Source organism: Mustela lutreola, chromosome 7, assembly GCF_030435805.1.
Source record: "Mustela lutreola isolate mMusLut2 chromosome 7, mMusLut2.pri, whole genome shotgun sequence".
Lineage (NCBI taxonomy): Eukaryota > Metazoa > Chordata > Mammalia > Carnivora > Mustelidae > Mustela > Mustela lutreola.
Genome location: NC_081296.1, coordinates 108,971,300 through 108,993,398, shown reverse-complemented (window position 1 = coordinate 108,993,398; position 22,099 = coordinate 108,971,300). Strand labels below are relative to the sequence as shown.

The 22,099-nt window shown below is 39.0% G+C and overlaps 2 protein-coding genes across 3 annotated transcripts in view; one reads left to right on the top strand and one right to left on the bottom strand.

The window, feature by feature from the left end:
- GCH1 (GTP cyclohydrolase 1) overlaps positions 1 to 22,099 on the top strand; it is a 46,056-nt gene that overhangs the window by 12,311 nt on the left and 11,646 nt on the right. For both annotated transcript variants that reach the window (XM_059182148.1, XM_059182147.1), the window contains exons 2-3: positions 14,252 to 14,361; positions 19,159 to 19,214. In XM_059182148.1, coding sequence (XP_059038131.1) covers positions 14,252 to 14,361; positions 19,159 to 19,214 — 166 coding nt within the window. The remainder of the gene's footprint in view (positions 1 to 14,251; positions 14,362 to 19,158; positions 19,215 to 22,099) is intronic.
- Positions 9,387 to 10,994, bottom strand: LOC131836590 (hsc70-interacting protein-like). The gene is made up of 3 exons (XM_059182146.1): positions 10,641 to 10,994; position 10,569; positions 9,387 to 10,425 (listed from the first exon to the last, which is right to left on the bottom strand). The coding sequence occupies exons 1-3, from the start codon at positions 10,992 to 10,994 to the stop codon at positions 9,671 to 9,673; spliced, it is 1,110 nt and encodes a 369-aa protein (XP_059038129.1). The 3' UTR covers positions 9,387 to 9,670.

The window sequence follows — 22,099 nt, the reverse complement described above, 5'->3', positions numbered from 1 at the left end:
GTACATCAATGAGTATTTATTTTTCTAAGTAGGAATCAGGACCCATTTCAACAGAGGCCATTGACAAATGTCCCAAACAAGGAAATTCTCTACTAAAAAAAGATTAAAATGCAATTATGCCTATTGTATGGTAAGCAGAGATGAAGGTGTTAGGTGCTGGAGTTCAGCTGAGAGTGAGGTCTTTGCCAAGGAGCTAACTGACTACCCCTTCAAAATGTAAGTGTTTTCCCCTAAATGCACAGGCAATCACGGAAGTGCCACTGATTGCCACCAGAGACAATTTGCCTTTCAGCAGCAGAGTGATTAGCTTACAGCCTCCAGCCGTTAGAGCCCTTGCTCTGCATAAGCAAGATAAGTCATGCTTATCCCACACTGTTTTTTCCTTTCATTTTAATACCCATTTCTTCCTATTCCTCCACTACTGCTATAAACTGAGCTTTTTGAGGGTGGGGCTGTTTAGAAGTAAAGTGCTTTCTAAGAGAGGTGTTTCAGCTTTATAGTTGTTTCAGCTTTATAGTTAGCCTGTTAGACTTTGTTCACTGATAGAATGAGGTCCAGTTAGTGTTTCTTAAACTATTTTAGTGTGTCAACAAGTTCATCCTGGTTTAATGGAAAGAACAACTAGTCTGGACTAGTCACAGCATGCCCACTAACTAATTTAAGCCCTAACAAGTTCCTTTCAAGGCTTTCTGGATCTGGTCTACAGGAGGGGGCAGTTGGACTAGGAGTGGAATCGTCACACCCAGGTGTCTGTACTACAGGCACGTTTGTCAGAATTGTTTCATTGCTCAGTCTGAAGACTTTCTTCCGCTGACACATGAGGTTCTACCTCAGGCTTCTTTCATGACTAAAGGTGCTGTTTTCCTTTGAAACATTCAACCACACAGATAGTTTCTATGGTAACACGTCTCTCTTTTTTTCTTGTGATGCAGATTTTTGAAAATGCTCTTCATCTATATGCTCTTTAGGGCCTGTGGTCTTCCAATCTATAGCCCCAATGGGTGAGACAAAGTCTTTATTTAAGGACTTTTTCCTCAGGAACAATAAACAATTGCTAGTCATACTAGTGCTTGAGGTTTAGTCTGTTAATAAGGTTTCCTATCCATTAGAAGTGGAATTGTTGGATTGCCTATTAGCACAGTAATAGTAAGAAAACCAATGTTCTCTGTTAGGATTGTGACATTTTATTATTGCTTTAAAAAAATTTAAAAAAGATTTTATTTATTTCAGAGATAGAGCGCACACCTGTAGGAGCAGAGGGAGGGACACTGGGGGAGGGAGAGCGAGAGAATCTCACACAGACTCCATGTTGAACATGGAGCCCAAAATGGGGCTGGATCTCACTGCTCTGAGACCATGAGCTGCACTGAAACCAAGTGTTGGATGCTTAACCAGCTGAGCCACCCAGGTGTCCTGTGACATTTTATTTTACTTTTACACTTTTTATTTTTTAAAAGATTTTATTTATTTATTGACACAGAGAGAGAGAGCACAAGTAAGCAGAGTGGCAAGCAGAGGGAAGGAGAGAAGCAGGCTCCCTGCTGAGCAGGAAGTCCAGTGCAGGGCTCCATCCCGGATCTTGGAATCGTGACCTGAACCTAAGGCGGCTACTTAACCAACTGAGCCACCCAGGTGCCTCCCTACTTTTCATTTTTTAATATAAAGTTTTCACACACAAAAATGGACAAAATTGTATATGGACAGCTAACATACTTAATACCTAGATTCAAAATTAATGTTTTGCCCTATTGACATAGTCTATTTTACTGAGAACAAGTCAGACATTTATTTAGAGGTGAAATGTCACCCTAGAAAGTGTTTTTCTTCTTAACGGCTTATACTATCTTTACTAAAATTAACTATTAATTTTTTCATATCATCTAATATATCTACATCTAATAGTCTACATTCATAATAGTAGAGTTAACACCTAATTCTATGCCCCCAATTGTCCCAAATGTCTTTGACTCATGATTTGTTTAAACTAGGACCCCCTCAATATCCATACATTTGCATTTGATTGTTAGTTTTTTAAAAGTTTATTTTTAATTTTTTTTAAAAAATATTTTATTTATTTTGACAGACAGAAATCACAGGGAGGCAGAGAGGCAGAGAGAGAGGAAAGGAAGCAGGCTCCCTGCTGAGCAGAGAGCCCGATGCGGGGCTCGATCCCCGAACCCCGGGATCATGACCTGAGCCGAAGGCAGAGGCTTTAACCCACTGAGCCACCCAGGTGCCCCAAAAGTTTATTTTTTCTTTTTTTCTTTTTTTCTTTTTTTATTGTTAGGTTTTAGGTAGGAAGATTTCTTCCTATCTCTACCCTGTGACACTGACTTATCAGAGATTGTAAGTTGTCGTATGAGCTCTTCCACCTTTGAGATTTGTGATTGTTTTCTTCCTGTTTTCATTTAACTTGTTTCTCTACGTCTCATATTCCTGGAACTGGAAGTTAGGTCTAAAGACTAGATTAAATTCAGGGAAAACATTTTTAACAAGAATGCTGCTTTCTTCATACCATATCACAGCAGGAGACATAATATATTTGGATCTTGAAGATTTAAAGTCTGTAGTTAGTTTGAAAAGTGACTCTTTACCGGTTTCCTAGGATAAATTTCTATAGAGATGTTCCTTTTTCTTTTTTTTAAGCCTTTTTATTAGTTTGAAGATTTAATGGGATTCTCCTTTCCCCTGAAACTGTTCTAGTTTCATTTCAAAAAGTAAAGGTCAAAGTAGCATTAAATTACTGGATTTTCTCTCATACAAACCAAATAAATAGCTGGTAAAACAGTCTTTTGCAAACAGTGTGCACCAGCTCTGGGCTCTGACAGCCTCTGGGTATCAGGCTGCACTTTCTTCTGCTCTCTTGAGCTGATGGATAGCTTCTCTCCTTCACCCCTTGTATTTATCACTAATACAACTTCTATTTTAAAACATCAGATTTCTTCCCTTCGTTTCCTTTGCTGTCACTGGCTTTAGGCTTGTTACCTTGTGGCTGACTGTGAACTATAGCAACTTCTGATTTCTTGCCTCTGGGCTTTCCCCCTTGAGTTCATTGTTCTTGTAGGCCAGGTTCAGATTTCTGGTGGCTGGCGATCAGGCTGTCCTGTGGAAATCAGAAGATGGGGTCAAAATCCAGCTCTTATACTAACTGGTATGATCTTCTTTAGCAGGCACATAATAGAGCGTCAGTTTGCTCATCTGTAAAATGGGGATGATAATTATTTTTGACAAATGCAGAGTAAAGCAGGGCCTGAAAGAAGACATGAGCAAAATGTAATTTTTAATTTGAAAAATGTTCTAAAAATAGAAGGTTATTTGATTTCTGTCCAATTCTAGACACTGAGGCAGACCTTACTTTTTGTTGTTTCCTGTTTTTCTGTATTTTATTTCCTATAGTATCTCTCTTCCTTTTTTTTTTTTTAAGATTTCATTCATTTACTTGACAGAGAGACAGCAAGAGAGGGAACACAAGCAGGGGGAGTGGGGGAGAGAGAAGCAGGCATCTTGCTGAGCAGGGAGCCTGATGCGGGGCTCCATCCCAGGACCTTGGGATCATGACTTGTCCCGAAGGCAGACACTTAATGACTGAGCCACTGAGGTGCCCCAGTATCTCTCTTCCTTATACCCTCTGGAAAACCCTCCTTTCTTTCCATCCATCTTAAGGCCTGGATCAAATCTTTATGCTCAATATAGTCACATGTTTTTCCTAGCCTGTAATTTTTCCTTTCAGTAAAAATTGTCTTTTTTTTTTTTTTTTTTTTTTTTAACTACTGCTTCTGTAGTCTAGCTTTTAGGCTTTCTCTCCATTTGGGGAGGCTTGTTTTAAAAAATTCTAATATAATTAACAGTGTTCCATTAGTTTCAGGAGTACAATATAGTGATTCAACAATTGATATGTTAGTTTCAGTTTAATTGATGCTGGTATTTATTTGTCAGACACATTACAGATGGTTCCATAACATCCGTTTGTATGATATTTCATGGCATAAGTGAATGTAGGATGATAAGGGATGAGCCTATTAAAAGCTTCGGAAGTAAATGGATAGTTTATCAGATTGGTGTGTTCTTTCTTTAGAATTGCTGTGAACCAGACCTTGTTACCACCATCTGTTTTGTAAATTCCTTTTACAGTTTAACAGCTGGATTGTGAAAGATATATAAAATTATCCAATTAAAAAACTAAATTTGGCAACTGTGCCTCTTTTTTTTTAAATGACTCCTTGAATAAACTCTTCTTTCTTTCCTTGGATAGCCTTTTAAGGTTCTCATTTTTGTCTACCACAAATTTTCAGAGTAGTAAACTGAGACCAGATTGGGAATACTTAGGAGGCTTGGATAACTTTGAGAGTTAATAATGTGCGGAATTGGCAGCCTTCAGTTTTATCCATGAAAAAAAAAATCTGAAGTTTAAAACAGGTGCTTTTCCCTACCTCAGTACAGAGAGCTTCTAGCTATTGCCTTTGCCCATCTCAAAAGGTAACTGGTCAGTGGGGAAATAATTGTGTTGTAATTTGGCATTGATTTCTAACACCCCTAGAGTTGTGCAAGTGAGAAAACTGGGATTCCTGTTAAATTCCTTCTCTAAAACTGTCCTCTTACCTGTGAGGAGCCTGTAGCTCAGTCTGTACAAAGTTCAAATGAGAATATGGGTCTTTGGACTTTTAGAATTCATTTCTTCTCATTTGCCATTCTACTTTTTGAACCACCATGTGTGTGGTTTTCAAAGAGCCAGTTAAGTAATGGTTCTGGGTAGAGAAATTATATGCACTTCCATTTTCTCATCTCAGTATCTTATAAATAAAGCACAATAAACCATACTGTTGTAATGAGGGAAAACTTTTGTTTAATAAAGATAATTTCATATGTGAAAATATGTCCCTCAACAGCAAACACTGTGTTCATGACAAGCCCAGCTAAGAGGATGGGAATAGTTCTCTAGTATTTTATTTGCTGAATAAAACATACATATTAGTAATATTTTGAGGTCAGCCAATACATTTATTTCAGTATCCTTGGCTACATTTTTTTAAACAGTTTTATTGAGATATAATTGACATGCAACATTGTGTGAGTTTAAGGTGTACAACAAGTTGACTTGATACACTTACATACAATACACTTGATACTGCAATGTAATTACCACTGTAGGTTAGCTGATACCTCCATCACCTAATTACTGTTTCTTTTTTATGATGAAAGCATTTAAATCTACTTTCTTAGCAACTTTCAATATGTAATACAGTATTGTTAACGATATTCAAAAAGGTGTGCATTAAAAAAAAAACCAGCAATGTATTCATCTTTAACTAGAAGTGTGTATTTTTTGGCCAACATCTCCCCATTCCTCCCACCCTGCCAGCCTCTTGTAATCACCATTCTACTCTGTAAGAGTTCAGCTTTTTTTAGATTCCACATGTTAGTGAGATCATACAATATTTGTTTTTCTCTGACTTATTTCACTTAGCATAATTCCATCAAGATCCATCTGTGTTGTCTTCCCTATATTTTATTTTATAATTTTATTTTTTTTTAAGATTTTATTTTTAAGTAATCTCTACACCCAGTGTGGGGCTTGAACTTAACAATTCTGAGATCAGGAGTCACATGCTGTGCTGACTGAGCCAGCCAGGCGCCCCTTAGCTGTATTTTAATTGCTTACAAGCAACATGGGAATTTATCTTTGTCAGGGATGACAGGAATGAAAATTTCCAAAATAACCAGTTTTTACTTTTCTCTGCAATGTATTAGATCTGTCCTGCTGACAAACTTGCAGTTTGTGAAATAAGTTCATGGAGCTTATCATAGCTGTGCCACAGCTCTGTCTACTCCAGCAGATGGTGTGAATGGTTGTCTAAAGTCATCTTAGTTTCCACTGTTCTATCAGTCTGTGGAATGTTTGAATTCATGCTTATTTTGGCCAAGTTTTACAAATGTTAGCTTTGTCTTGTTAACTGCAAGAAGTTGTGAGTGTTGGAAGGGCTAATAAGTGGTGTACCATCATGATGGACATGAAAGCAGAGATAGTGACTTACACTTTCTTGTAGGACAAATTTTTCAAACAGGGGGTAGAATACAAAATGTTTTATCACCACAATGAGGGCAGACAGAAGCCTTTGTTTTAATCGCAGAGTGTGATCTAGGGAGGTTTCTGAAGGAGTTTGCAACGTTGCATGAAGCAGGCTCTGTCTTTCCTGTGTAATTTAGACCTCTAGCCAATTATCTTCTATGCAAGGGTAACCTCAGTATCTTGGGTTTGTTTTTGTTGTTTTTTTCAGGAAAAACACCAAAACACTAGCACATGCATGAAAAACTCAATAAATTTTTTTTAATTAATGAAAGGTCTGAAATATACAAGGAAAAGTACAAAGAATTTATTTAACCAACATGCATCTAGTTTGAACAACTCTTAATATTTTGCTGTAATTGCTTCTGAAAATACAAATGGAGTTTCATAGATAGATACCTCTTTCTAATGCTGTTACCCTTCCTCTACAGAGTTACCCACTCTCCTCAATTTGACCTCTACTCTCATGTCTATTATTATACTTTTATTTCATATGTATGTCCATAAAGAACATGTAATTTTGCTTCTAGTTCATTTAAAGGGATCATACTGTATATATCTGCTATTGCTTTTATTTTCTTATTTTTTAAAGATTTTATTTATTTATTTGACAGAGAAATTACAAGTAGACCAAGAGGCAGGCAGAGAGAGAGAGAGGGAAGCAGGCTCCCTGCTGAGCAGAGAGCTCAATGCGGGACTCGATCCCAGGACCCTGAGATCATGACCTGAGCCGAAGGCAGCGGCTTAACGCACTGAGCCACCCAGGTGCCCCTCTGCTATTGCTTTTAATACTTGCTTTTTTCATTGAACATTGTTTCAGGAAATAATTCAGGTTTGATACACTTACTTTCACTGTTGGGTCATATTTTGTTATATGATTCTACCCAAATTGTGTAATTGTTCTTCTGATGCACATTTAAATTCCTAATTTTGCTCTTAACAATTATGTTGAAATGATAATTCCTCTATGCTCTTGGCCATGCGAGTTTCTCTGGAGTCCTTTCTTTGAAATCTATCTAAAGAAGTAAACTGGCAGGGTAAAGACTGACATATTAATTAGATAAAGTGGAAGTTCTGTGTTTAAATATGATTCTGTGCATGGCATATAGGGCACTGTGTGGAAGCTTTAAAGCCTTAAGCTACAATGCCTGCCTCCAAGGTTGGGAGAAATTACACGCATGACAGTGGTACCAGGAGGTGTGATGAAGTAAGGGGTGTATGCTGGTAGAGGCAGCTCTGATGCTGGAGGGTTTGGGCCAGTGATTCAGACCTTTCTCCCCCAAGTCAGGGTAGGCTTATCTTTGTTAGCCCCATGAGTTGATTTAATTCCAGCCAGGAGCAAAGAGGTTTTTTTTATGCCTTTTTAGCTCTCACTCTCTGTGTTCTGCTCTCTTAGTTCTAAAATTGGTAGGCAGACCCATTCCCTTCGCTATCCTTTAGGATGGATGCACATTCAGTGTTCCAGGCTTTCTTCCATTGTCTGCTAACACTGTTCTCTAGGAAAGTGCATGGGATGTGAAATTCTGGCTTCTTCAGAGCTCTTTAACTTTTTTAAAAAAAGATTTTATTTATTTATTTGACAAATAGAGACCACAAATAGGCAGGGAGGTAGGCCGAGAGAGGAGGAAGCAGGCTCCCTGCTGAACAGAGAGCCCAATGTGGGGCTCGATCCCAGGACCCTGGGATCATGACCTGAGCTGAAAGCAGAGGCTTTAACCCACTGAGTCACCCAGACACCCCCAGAGATCTCTAATTTTTAGTGCTGATCACCAAACATCCTAGATTATGTTAATTCCTATTACCATTCATTCAAAAGAAATTCCATGAGCCAGCTTTTTTTTGGGGGGTGGGGGGGAGAATCTCCCGGGGAAGAGATTCTGCCTCCTTTACCCTTGCAGAAGTAGGCCCATGTTTTTTATATGACTGTGTTTGAGTAGGAGCATGTTGAAGTTGTGAAGATGTTGGTAGCAACGCAAAACATGGACTAGAACTTTAATACAGGGGTTCTCAGAATATGGTTCCCAGAGCAGGGGCGTTATCTTCTGGGAACTTGTTAGAAATGCCAATTCTCAGTCGCACCCAAACCTACGAAATCAGAAACTTTGTGACTGGGCTCCAGTGATTTGTGTTTTAACAAGCCCACTAGGGGAGTGTGAACAGCACCGTGCTTCAGAGGGTGCTTAAATAGGAACTTGGGCTCCTGTTATGGACCTGACTTACTGTACTTTAAGGAAAGGACTTAAGACATAAGGGATGGCTGGCCAGCAGGGCTATTTGTTGACATTGCTTCATCATTAATGACATGAGCAAGGTGTACTTTTACGTTTTTCTTTGTGGGGCATTGTAATAGACAAACCTTTAACTTTTGGAGGCCCCTTCAGTTTCCTTTGTTGGTTATGACCAACAGTAGGAAACAGAATGCCATAAATCCTTGTTTCCAGGGTTACCTCTTGCTGCTGATAACAGGCAGGAAATTAAAGCAATCTGTGATAGTGTTTTGTTCTTATTAGCCACAGATGGTAGCTTTCAGATACGTTGGAGCAAAACATAAATAAATATAGCAAGGAAACTTCATTATTGAAGAAAAATGATTTGGCTAGGTCAAGTTTATAGTCTGGGTCCACTTTTATGAAATGGTATATAGGCAACATTATATTGCTCCATTACCACAAAGCATCAAGACATATGAGGGTCACTAGTTTTTTTTTTTTCCTCCTTTTGATTTAATTTTCAGTATGTAAAACATTTACATGATTTCAAAGTCAACCGAGTGACAAATTATGTTCATTTATTTATTTATTTATTAAGATTTAATGTATTTATTTGACAGAGAGAAGTCACAAGTAGATGGAGAGGCAGGCAGAGAGAGAGGGAAGCAGGCTCCCTGCTGAGCAGAGAGCCCGATGCGGGACTCAATCCCAGGACCCCGAGATCATGACCTGAGCCGAAGGCAGCGGCTTAACCCACTGAGCCACCCAGGTGCCCCACAAATTATGTTTCAAGATGTCTTCCTTCTATCCATATCTCTTCTCTCCTGTTTTCTTTGTCTTTTGAGGTCATCATTTTTATTAGCTTTTTGATTTATTCTTCCAGTGTTTCTTTTAAAGATAAGCATGTAAATGTATATATGTTCATATCTCCCCGTTTCCACTTTCTTTACACAAAAGGTTATTTTACAGTCTTTTTTTTTTAAACTCCCACTAATAAACCTTTATTTCACTCATTATAACTGAGCAATGAATCTTCCACACTGAAATATCTTCCTTGCCCAATTAATCCAAAGGAAGAAAACTGAAATGATTAGTAAAGAAAAATCTAGGGACTAACACACCCTTTTAATATGTTTTTAAATATTTTTAAGGTTTAAAAAGTGTTTAAAGTTTGTAGTTCCTAGTAGGAAAACATTATCTGAATGAATACCCTAATGACAAACCATTGTAGAATGTTTCAGTGGTATGGGGGAGCAGAGGGCTGGGGATTCTCTTCACAGCACCCCAGCTTTCTTCATGAGAAGGTCGGAGGTACACTGGTTTGTATTATTGCGACATCCATTAGGTGATCCAAGTTGCTTTTCCTTTAGCTAGGGCTTTATTTGTCAGACGGGCATTATGCTTGACCTCCAAATTTGGCTGACAATTTACTGATGAGATTCAAAACCTTTGGGTTGCTCTGATATTTTGACATATTCTCTGGGTTCTGGGCCACATCCTGGAAGGCCACCATAACTTCTGGATCCTGCATAGCTACAAGAACTTCCGGATCACGAAGAATTTCATTGAGCCCAGGCATTCCTGCCATCCCAGGCATCCCCCCTGCCATTCCAGACATTCCTCCAGGAAAATTACCAGGCATTCCCTCTGGAAAGCCACCTGGGAAAGAGCCATCCTGAGCTCCTGATTGTTGTCTGGCTCCTTCTTCCCTCTGGGCTCTCTCATGTTCTTCCTGAGCCTTCTTAACCCTTTCTATTCTTTCTTTGATCTCTTGCTCTTCACGTTTTCGCTCATATTTTCTCCGATGTTCAGCAATTTTCTGGGCCCTCGGTTGAACTTCTTTCAGCATTGCACTAGCATCTCCATCATAATCCAGTTTACAAGCAAGGGCAAGATCACGTGCTGCTTCTTCCCAATGGCCCAGAGGTCTATGTGCTTTCCTGCGCCACTTATAAGGCTGAGCTGAATCAGGATTTATTTCAGTAGCTCTGTCACAGTCTTGAATGGCAGCATTTGGCTTCTGTAATTTGATGAAGACACTGGCTCTCTTGGCATACAGAATGGCCAAGCGAGGATTTAGTTTGATGGCATCTGTGAACAAGTCAATGGCTTTCTGTAGTTCACCATTATTTAGGGCATCAGTGGCAGCCACTTTTTTTTTTTTTTTAAAGATTTTATTTATTTATTTGACAGAGAGAGAGATCACAAGTAGGCAGAGAGGCAGGCAGAGAGAGAGGAAAGGAAGCAGACTCCCCGCTGAGCAGAGAGCCCGACACGGGGCTCGATCCCAGAACCCTGGGATCATGACCTGGGCCGAAGGCAGAGGCTCTAACCCACTGAGCCACACAGGTGCCCCTGGCAGCCACTTTTTTATCATTTGCCTGATCCGTCATTTCCTTGGTTATCTCTGCATTTTCATCTCCCATTTCTTGAGGGGCATCGGTATCTGGTTCAATCACACCTTCATGGTCAATTTCTAGATCACTCTCCTCACTTGATAGTTCATCTGTCTTTATATTTTCCTCTGCCTTCTTACTATCTGGTTTTTCTTCCTTGATACCATCTTCTGATTTAGTTTTATGAGTGGCAGGTGGTATTTTACCCCCCATGCTGTCCACCCACTCCCGCAGGAAATGCATTTCCTCGGTGTGCAGAACGCTTGGATCCTGCTTACATATTTTCATGAAAGCCCAAAGTTCGCTCACTTTGTGGGGATCCATGGTCCAGAGACAGTGGCTGGTGGCAGGCGCAGCTGAGGTTGCGACCCGATTCCAGGCACGGGTACTAGCTCAGCGTGATTGTGTGGAAGGGGTTATTCTACAGTCTTTTAAGATTATCTTAAAAAGCTCACTCCATTAAGGGCTACCTTAAATTCAGTAAAATTCACCGACTAGGTGTGTACAATATGAATTTTGACGAATGCATGCGGTTGCACAACCACCTGAAGGTATAGACTCTTTCCAGAGCCCAAAAAAGTTTCATTCCACCCTTTAGCAGTCATTCCCATCTCTCACCCCTCTGGTCCCTGGTAAGCCATCTGTCTGCTCTCTCTCTTTACACTTCTTTTTTCTAGAATTTCATACATAGTTTTTTGTATGTATGTGTATGACTTCTTCCACGTTGTATAATTCTTTGGAGATTCAGCCATATTAGTACAGGTGTTAGTAGCTGTTCCACTTTATTGCTGGGTATTGCTCTATTGTTTTTATATTCCACTTGGTGGACATTGTTCTGTTGCTTTTTTTTTTTTTTACTTTTTTATTTTGAAATACTATTTTGAAATAATATTAGATGTCTAGAATGCTTACAAAGATAGTACAGAAAGCATCCATATGCCCTTGCCCCAGCTTCCTCCCATGTTAACATCTCATGTGGCTCAGGGTACAGTTATCATCCCTTAAGAAATTAAAATTGGTGCAATACTATTAACTAAGCTACAGGCTTTCTGTGGATCTTAGTTTTTCCATTGCATTTAGTTTTCATGTTTCTTTAGTCTCCTCTAATCTATGACACTTTTTCAATCTTTCCATGTCTTTTTAAAAGTACCTGTTGGGGTGCCTGGGTGGCTCAGTGGGTTAAAGCCTCTGTTTTCAGCTTAGGTCATGATCCCAGGGTCCTGGGATGGAGCCCCACATCAGGTTATCTGCTCAGTGGGGAGCCTGCTTCCCTCTCTCTCTCTACCTACCTCTCTGCCTGCTTGTGATCTCTGTCTGTCAAATAAATAAATAAAATCTTAAAAAAAAAAAGAGTACCTGTTGAAGTATTTTGCAGAATGTCCCTCAATTTGTCCAGTGATTGGACCACCGTTACACACTTTGGGGAAGGACACCATAGAGGTGATGTGCATTTCTCATTGGGTTATACCAGGAGCTACATGGTATCAATATGTCTTATTACTAGTAAAGATAACCTGGATCACTTGGATAAAGTGGTGTTTGCCATGTTTCCTCACTGCAGTTAATAGCTTTCCTTTTCTGTGGTCTGTCTCTTAGAAGAAAAGTATTACTTTTTAAATTCTCATGTGTGTTCGTGTGCACGGGACACATAGTTTGGTGACTCTCTCAACCTTATAATAATAGTAGTAACAACAGCTACCTCTCACTCCACACTTCTAAACACATATGGATTATCTCAGTTAATCCTTGGGATACCCCTGAAAAATGTAGGCACTATTTTCATGTCCATTTTACAGCTTAGAAGATTGAGGCACAGAGTACTTTGCTGAGGGTCCAACAGCTGGTTAGTGATGGTCCCAGATGTTACCTTAGCCTTACTCGAGGACCAGATTTTATCAAGGGCCATATGGTTGTTGTCAGAGCTTAGAAATGGGGATGCCATGCCCTCATTCTCTGCAAGAGAAATGAATGCTGCTTTTTGATAATTCCCTTTTGTTCTTTAAGAAAAGAACTTTGTTTTCCTTTCAGGACCTTTTCTTAGGTGACTAAAGATTTTAATAAGCTATGCATAACAGTAATCTTACTTTAAAATCTTAGAGAAATCCAAGATACTTCGGGGAGCACTCGGGGGCTTCTTTCAGAATTATGACTGAAGTTTAGGGCAGAGTATGCAGTATAGAAAGCTGATTGTGGAGAGGTATTGACTTTAAGAATGAATTTTTCGGGACGCCTGGGTGACTCAGTTGGTTAAGCCACTGCCTTCGGCTCAGGGCATGATCCCAGTCTCCTGGGATTGAGTCCTGCATCGGGCTCCTTGCTCAGTGGGGAGCCTGCTTCTCTCTCTGCCTCTGCCTGCCACTCTGCCTGCTTGAGTTCTCTCTCTCTCTCTCTCTCTGACAAATAAATAAATAAATAAAATCTTAAAAAAAAAAAAAAAAGAATGAACTTTTCTTCCCTGGATTTTATCAGCCTCTCCTACCAGGAGTACGGTGTTTGTCTGTGGCTATCTAAGCCCTGCATGTTCACTTTCGTTGACCGCACTAATGACTTTTCCACTACACAATCACATGTATCTCGGATAGCCTGACTCAGGGGATGATAACGGTAGTTAAACGATGACTCAGTATCTGTGAGCCTCTATTCTAGTAGCAGCGGAGCTGCTGAAGGTCAGGCTGTGTGGGTGGACATTTGCACTTCTTCCCTGTGACTCACTCCACAGCCTGCCTTTCTGAGGGGAAGTAACGGTAGGTCACTGCACACTGCTGTGCGTTGCCTCCCTGCTCCGTCTCGTTGTACTGTGTAGATGGGTATCCCCAAATCCTTGAAATCACACAGCTTGGAGTCTTGAATATGTTTAGGCTGCCAAGATGTCCAGATGCCAGTGCGCTTTTTAAAAATAAAGCTTTTTTGTTTCTAAATGTCTGTCATATGCCTGGCCATATGTACCAGAGTCCGGAGGTCAAAAGCCAGTCTGAACAGGCATATACATAAAAATTGTAGCATTTATTTCCTTAGGGAAGAAGGCAATTGCTTAAGTTTGATGCTTGCATACAGTAACTATAAAATTCTGTAAGAGTAGATGATTATTTAGGGGATAGATAACATATCAAGTTTTGGGGTATCTAGATCTGGCTCAGAGTCAGATGGCTCAGGACCTCTGGCCTCAGAAGTCAGATATGGTTTTCTACACATCTATTATAGAGAAAGTGTTAGGTACAAGAAAATGTAAGGAAGAAAGTGAAAGCAACTCATTTCCATCACCAGAAATAGCCACTCTTTTGTTTTGCATAATTTCTCCCTTTCTCCTTCTGTCATGCAGCAAACACATTAGTTTGTAATCCTGCATTTGTTATGTAATACTATATCTTAAGGATTTTTCTCATCATTAAAAAAAAAAGACTTTGCTAATTTGGTCGGAGAAAAAGAACTAATTTTAATTTGTATGCCCTTAATATTTTAGTTAGGATTAATGTTGTGTCCTTATTGACTGTCTATGTTTATCCATGGAGATTGTTACTTTTTCTACTTCATATCTTTTTATAAAATCAGAAATGTTACTAACGCAGAACTCTTGATTTCAGATGTCCTAAATGATGCAATATTTGATGAAGATCATGATGAGATGGTGATTGTGAAGGACATAGATATGTTTTCTATGTGCGAGCATCATCTAGTTCCATTTGTTGGAAAGGTAAGGTTGTCTCTGTTTCCTAGTAATTTTAAAAAGCACATTTTAAAATTTTAATTTTTAAAAATTTTAAAAAATTAAAAAATTTTAATTTTTAAAAAAAGTTTTAAAATTAAGATTATTATATTTAAAATCATTACCTGCTAATTCCTAATATCCCAGATATGTAGAGTTACACAAAAATATTTACCCTTTATCAACTTGTCTAATCTAATAGTTTGAAGCTAACTAAACAAGGGGCACCTGTATGGCTCATTTGGTTAAGCACCTGCCTTTGGCTCAGGTCATGACCCCCGGCATCCTGGGATCAAGCCCCATATCTGGGAGCCTGTTTCTTCCTCTCCCTCTGCCTGCTTGTGCTCAGTCAAATAAATAAATAAAATCTTGGAGGGAAAAAAAAACTAATAAAACAAAAACAAAGTAGCAGAAAGTCCGCAGGGCAAACATTTCATAGTAAATACCGAGTTAATAGGTTAAAATAATGAGATTCAAGTTTCATTTCTTTTTCTAGGTAGTTGCTACAGGCTCTGAAAACCTTTGCTCTTTATTTTGACGAAACAGTGTTTGATCCAAGGTTTACTTTTGTGTAATAGGGCATGAGCAGCAATGATTGCAGAATTTCTTGTGGTAGAGGTCGTAGTATTAGTGGATTTGATTTGTTTTCAACCTTGTCTGTATTAGGAAAAATGAATCTAATGTAAACTAGATAATGTTATCTAGCTTGTTTTACTTAAACATCTCTTTGAAAACATGTGGATTTAAGATCAAGAGTAGTGCTGTCCTTAGCCCCCATTATAATTTTATTTTATTTTGACTTTTTATTAATAGTGTTTAAACAGAAGACTTACAGGAAAAAGTGTTATGAGTATATATATACCCATCACCTAAATTTAATATGTTAACATTTGTGTCACTTTTTTTGTTAAAAGTATTTTATTTTCTCACTTTAATAAAGTGAAACAGAAAAATCCACAAATTAATAAAGGTATTCCTTACTGCTTTGTAGGTGGAGAACTAGAATATTATTACTATCCTGCAAGGTCATTTTGTGCCTTTTTTTTTTTTTAAGATTTTATTTATTTATTTGACAGAGAGAAATCACAAGTAGATGGAGAGGCAGGCAGAGAGAGAGAGAGGGAAGCAGGCTCCCTGCTGAGCAGAGAGCCCGATGCGGAACTCGATCCCAGGACCCTGAGATCATGACCTGAGCCGAAGGCAGCGGCTTAACCCACTGAGCCACCCAGGCGCCCACATTTTGTGCCCTTTTTAATCCCTAACCCATCCCTTGTCCCCATGGGTAACCAGTACATCAATTTCAAACACTATAGTGTTTTGCTTGTTTTTCAACTCATAAGTGGTAAGAATCTATAGCATGACATCTTTTGTGTCTGGCTTTTTTTGGTTGTTGTTGTTCCACATTGTAAAAGTCACTGATATTATTACCTGTCATTGTAGGTTATTTTCATTGCTATATATTATTTCATTGTACAAATATATCACAATTTATTCTGTTCTTGATAGGTATTTACATTGTCCCCCCCCCCCCCCCGTCTCTCCCTCTCTTATTACAAACAATACTGATATCAGCATTCTTTGAGTGCATATGTGCATGCATTTCTGTTAGGAATATACCTAGGAGTAGACTGACAGGGTCATGGATATATGCATATCCAATTTAATAATTACTGACTTGAGTTTTCCAAAGTAGTTGTACCACTTTAGACTTCATACTCTAAGGTGAGTCTCAGTCATTTGACATCCTTGCCAACACTTGGCACTTTCAGTCTTTTTAAGTTTAATATTTTCATACGGATATAGTGGTATCTCTCTTTTTTAAACCTCTTATAACAGAAAAGTTCAAACATATGTAAGAATGGAAAGACTAGTATGATAAAGTTCCATGTTTCCTAAAACCAACTTCAATAGTTATCGATAAAGTGCCAATCTTGTTATACATAAGTTCCCACTGGACTATTTTGGAGAAAATCCTAGATATGATATTATTTTTTCCCATATCTTCTTCTAGTATGTGTCTGTAAAAGATAAGAATTTTTAAGGAAATGTAACTCTGATCTATCAGCCTGAAAAGTTAGCAGTAAAATTTTCAACATATAAGAGAATATAAAGTATGTTGTAGACAGCATGACTCCTCATCACTAATTATTAATACACATTTCTTTTTTTTTAAAGATTTATTTATTTATTTGACAGAGATCACAAGTAGGCAGAGAGGCAGGCAGAGAGAGAGGAAGGGAAGCAGGTTCCGTGCTGAGCAGAGAGCCCGATGTGGGGCTCAGTCCCAGGACCCTGGGATCATAACCTGAGCCTAAGGCAGAGGCTTTAACCCACTGAGCCACCCAGGTGCCCCCACATTTTTTTAAAATTATTAATACACATTTCTAAAATATTTTCTTATCCACAGTAGCACTACCATAAATAAAAGTAATTCCTGGGGCACCTGGGTAGCTCAGTGGATTAAACCTCTGTCTTCGGCTCGGGTCATGATCTCAGGGTCCTGGGATCGAGTCCCGCATAGGGCTCTCTGCTCAGCAGGGAGCCTGCTTCCTCCTTTCTCTGCCTGCCTCTCTGCCTACTTGTGATCTCTGTCTGTCAAATAATTATAAATAAAATCTTAAAAAAAAAAAAGTAATTCCTAAATAGCATCTAGTAACTAACCCTTATATTTACCTTTCTACAGTTGTCTCAACTGTCTTACTGTTGGTTTGTTTAAACCAGAATCCAAGGGCACCTGGCTGGCTCAGCTCGTTAGAGCATGTGACTCTTGATCTCAGGGTTGTAAGTTTGAGCCCCATGTTGAGTGTAGAAATTACTTAAAAATAAAATGTTTTAAAAAATAAATAAATAAACCAGAATCCATATAAGAGTCACACATTTGTATTGCTTTGGGTTGTTACGCTTCTTAAGTCTCTTATTCTAAAATAGTTCCCCCCTCCCATATCCACATTCTCTTACTGAAGAGACGGTGCTGGTTGTCCTGTAGAGTGTCCCGCCTTCTAGATTTGTTCCATTCAGCCTCTGGATTTCCTATAAACTAGACTAGATCCAAAACTTCCTAAGATTAAGGCTAAACATTTTTGATAAGAGTAGTTCATGGGGTTGCTGAAGGCTCTGTATTTCATCTCATCAAGAGGTATGCACTGATTGGCAATCCCACAATTAATCATGCCAGCCACGTGACATCAGGGCTTCGTTTTTTCAAGGAGGGCACCTTTGAGCTTATCTTATTACCTTTTATTGTAAATGGGGAATTTAGGCCCAGAAAGCCTATGACTTGTCCAAGAGGACAGAGGGAGTTAGTGATTTGGTTGGGGCTAGACCTAGGACTTGGTCTGTACTCAGTCTCTCACCACTATATCCTGTTACCTTCTGCTATGATTATCTCTGTTTGTTTTCTTGTTAACTTTTTAAAAAATATATTATTCAATGAGGATTTTCTATAATTGACATTTAAGTGACTTAGGATCTTCAGAAAGATAAAAAATAGTACAAGCAATAAAGGATGGCTTTGCATATAAGTATAAAAATTTCAAGTTGGTACAAAAGCTCTAAGTTCTGTCGGAAAGTTTTAACTCTTTTTTTCTTTGAAATACCCGGTGTTCAGGTGCTACTTCATTTTCCCCTTCTGCTGACCAGGAAGGTGATGAATTACTATTCTCAAACTCTCAAAGCAAAGTGCTAATAGATGAAAAGTTACTAATAACTACTAGATCGATTATTCACATATATAATAAATATTAGCTGAACAAATGCTGGCAAACCATGATGCAAATGAATCTGTGATTTTATATTAGGCTAATTGATAGCCTGCAAATTACCATTTACTTTACTAGGCTTTTTAGAACTAATGATATCTTATAATTGATACATGGCTCGAAGAGAGGTAACATGGACATAGGAGATATTAGTTAGTGACATTTAAGATTACAGAATTGGCTTGGCATTATGTATGTCCTGTAAGAGCTTAGGCCTTAAGGTCCAGGTCTTGATGAGTCACATTTGTATCTGTGTCCTTTATCTCCCATCAGGAAGATAGTGTTCTCCAGCAGCTTGGAAATGAGGCCACCCATCATGACAGAGAGTATGGAAACCCTCTTTCTGTGCAACAGGGTGGGGTATTTAAGGTGGAATGGCAGTGTTTATAGTTACAGTTTCAGCCATTTAAAGGAAGATTTCCTGGGGTTCCGGAGTGGCTCAGTCAATGAGACACCAACTCTTGATTTTGGCTCAGACATCAACTCTTGATTTTGGCTCAGGTCATGATCTCAGGGTTGTGAAATCAAGCCCTGTGTCTGGCTCCACGCTCACCACTGAGTCTGCTGGAGATTCTCTCTCTCCCTCTTCCTCTGCCCCTCCCCCCGCTCATACTCTCTCTCTCTCAAAATAAATAAAATCTTTAAAAAAAAATAAAGGATGCTTTCCTGGCTATATTTTAATGTTGCTACAGGATACTAGAGAGTGTCCCCTCAATGGAAGAAGGACTTGAAGAACTATATGAAGAGTTTAACTTCACCAGGAAATACCATGACTGTATTTTAAATTTGCCATTTCATTAACATTCATGTATATTTTTTCTTTTACTGCATATGTGTAATTTTCTAAATGCTTTTGTAAGTTCTTCATTTTCTAAGTCTTAATATAGGTATCTTAAGGATACATTTTCATTGTGTTGAATTACATAGTGCATATACTGTATTATGTTTCCTTATTTCCTTATTTTGTTACAAAGAAGCACTGGATTTTCACTCATGATTTCTCGTGATTTCTGTCTCTTCTTTGAAGGTCCACATTGGTTATCTTCCCAACAAGCAAGTCCTTGGCCTCAGCAAACTTGCGAGGTAAGTATGACTGTGTGGTGAATAGGAAAACAGATTTGTAGGACCTGTCCCTATATGGCAAGAATCTCATAAGGCTTTCTTGACTGGTGTGGCTCTAACCTGGAAGTCCCATTGCTACTTAAAATTTACGGTTGCAGAGACAAACCTATTTGGAGGACCTGAAACACAAATCCCTTTTCTTTTCAGCCCTCCCTGCCTTCCTCCCCCACCTCCCACTCCTCTTCCACCAACACATTGGTGTTTTCCTTAAAAAGTTTTACCTCATACCTTTCTCTGCAGGACCTTTCTTGACTGGAAAGGATCCAAGGGTACGTTCAGTCCAGCCCCCATATTTAAGGGTGGTTTAGCTAGCGGGTAGGAAAAAGAAATCTGTGCAGGGATCTAATTGCACTACCCTGTTTTCAGACTTTTAATCAGACTACTACTGGGGTCTCAACCCTGTCTTCCACTGCATCTGGGTTTCTCCAGGTATCTCTTGGGGGGTCCTACAGGGCCATTCATTCACTTCTGGTTTCTTTACCTCTGCAGACCACGATTGTACTGTGCCTTTCTTGGCTTTCTCAGCAATATTCCCAAACAGTACTTACTCTCCTATTTCTTTCTTTTCTACTACAGTCTCCTTTTCCATTCTTTATTCTGTGGGTTCATGCCTTTTAAAAACTTCCTTTGCTCCTATTTTTATTTCAGCCTTAGGAGGGAGAAGTAATGGATAAATACAATCATCTGTATTTAAGTGGAGATCAACTTGAGGATCAGTGTTCATATATCTCTGCTAGGTTCAGTCACCAATTCTTTATTGCCCCTAAATGTTCTTTTTTGTAATTTTTTTGTATGGAGTTAGTGAGTCCTAGGTATGGGCAAATGATGGGAGGTGTATGTGTATGTGTGGAGAGAATTAAGAACAAAATGAGGGAGAGGTCCCTGGGTGGCTCATTTGGTTAAGCGTCTGCCTTCAGCTCAGGTCCTGATCCCGGTGTCCTAAGATCAAGCCCCACCTCAGGCTCCCTGCTCAGCGGGGAGCCTACTTCTCCCTCTCTCTCCCTCTGCTTGAGCTCTGTCTCTCACGTGCACTCTCACTCACTTTCTCTCTCAAATAAATAAATAAAATCTTAAAGAAAAATAAAATGTTAAAGAAAAAAGAACAAAATGAGGGAACAGGTGATGAAAATATAGTCAAGTGCCCCTTGCTCCTTAAAATAAACCAAGCGAGGTGTGGATAATTTGAGGGTGTAGTGACTGTATCAAAATTGGAATAAATGAGTCTTGGTGACCGACTAACTAACTATCCTATGGCTCTGATGGGTTCCTGCTTCTTCACTTAGACATTAGGATTCACTACAGTCCTGAAATGGTGGTCCAGATCTTTTTCAGTTCTGTGCTGGAATCTGTAAAAACCACCCTGCCAATCTGACAGCTGCTCTCCACAGCTTTTCTTTTTACTTTGTTTTCACTTCCGCTTTCTCACTCATTTCCTCTACGAATTAAAGAGAGAGTAGGTAGAAGAGAGCCATTTAAGTTCCCTAGTTTCTGACCTCATGCCTGCTCAGCACTTTCTCCATCAGACAGGGCTACTTGGTACCATGAAAAGATGTTTTTATATCATGGCTGTAATTGCTGCACTGAAGAAAGGCTCTTTACACAAATACAGAAACATCTTGCTGCTTTTCAGTGATCTGTACCTAGCGGCAGCGCCAAGGGGTGGCTGAAAAAAGGGTATTGGTGGTGATGGGGGGAAATAATCCCACTATAATTTCTATTAGCAACCCCCTCCCTAACAATGTACTCCTAAATAATAAATAAAGTAATGTCAACAGTGAATGGAAGCATCTTTACTAAAATTGGTTATTCTTGCTGTTTTATAAGACGCAGTCTGAGTGAAGTCAGTGTGGTTGCTGTGTAAACCTAGCTCCAGGCCAGCCCCAGCCCCATGGCATGCTCCTTTCCTGCAAGATTGCTAACCTCTGCCTTTCCTATGTAGAAATTCTGGCACCGCTGATGCTTTTAACACACTGTCCATATGTGAGAGGTTGGTTGTGGATAGTTTCCAGATTATAAGGAAGCTTGATAGACCATATTAGGCCTTGGTCTTAATATAAGTAGCCTTCTCTAGAAGACCACACTGTGTAGACCATGGGTAATACTTTATGGAAATGGATTCTTGAGTAATCCAGTGAGACCTTGGAATAAATGGTAATTTAGGGGTAGAAAGGAATAATCTTTGGTTACTTCCTTTCCTAGGGAAGTGGGAAGATCTCCAATAATTAAGCTTTTATGAAGCAATACAAAGGAGTTGATTATTAGCATAGGGATTTGTCCTTATGCTAATGGGATTAAAACTTTAAAAAAAGGAACACTAAACCAAAGTACAGAGTGTATGTTACTTTCAGATATTTGTAAAAAAAAAATTGACTGAAGGGTGTATTAAACAGGAAAGGAGGCTAAGATTTTATCCAACCGCTTATTTCTTATAAGAAGTAGGAATATTTAGGAAATGAAGAGTAATAAAGAAAGCTGGATGTCTTAGCAAAACTTCACTGCTCATTTTAATCTTGTATGTGAAGTTTGTTATATGCTTGCCTTTGAACGAATGACCTTTCAGTGCCAGGGAAGTCAAATATCAAACAGTAAAGCCTTAAGTAACAAGAAAATGCCAGAAGTGAGTTGATCTGGTTTAACTCTAGTAGAAGTCCAGAGTAAATGCAGTTTGAATAGAAATTCCTTTTGTTGGGGTCCCTGGCTGGCTCAGTTGGAGGAGCATGTGACTCTTGATCTCAGTATCATGAGTTCGATTGACCCCTGTGTTGGGTGTAGAGATTACTTAAATAAATCTTTTAAAAAATAAAATAAAATGTTATTTTTAAGAAAAAAGTCCTTTTGTTACTGAA

Excerpts from the sequence above, each read along its gene's own strand:
- LOC131836590 (XM_059182146.1), bottom strand. The coding sequence starts at position 10,994 with ATGGATCCCCACAAAGTGAGCGAACTTTGGGCTTTCATGAAAATATGT.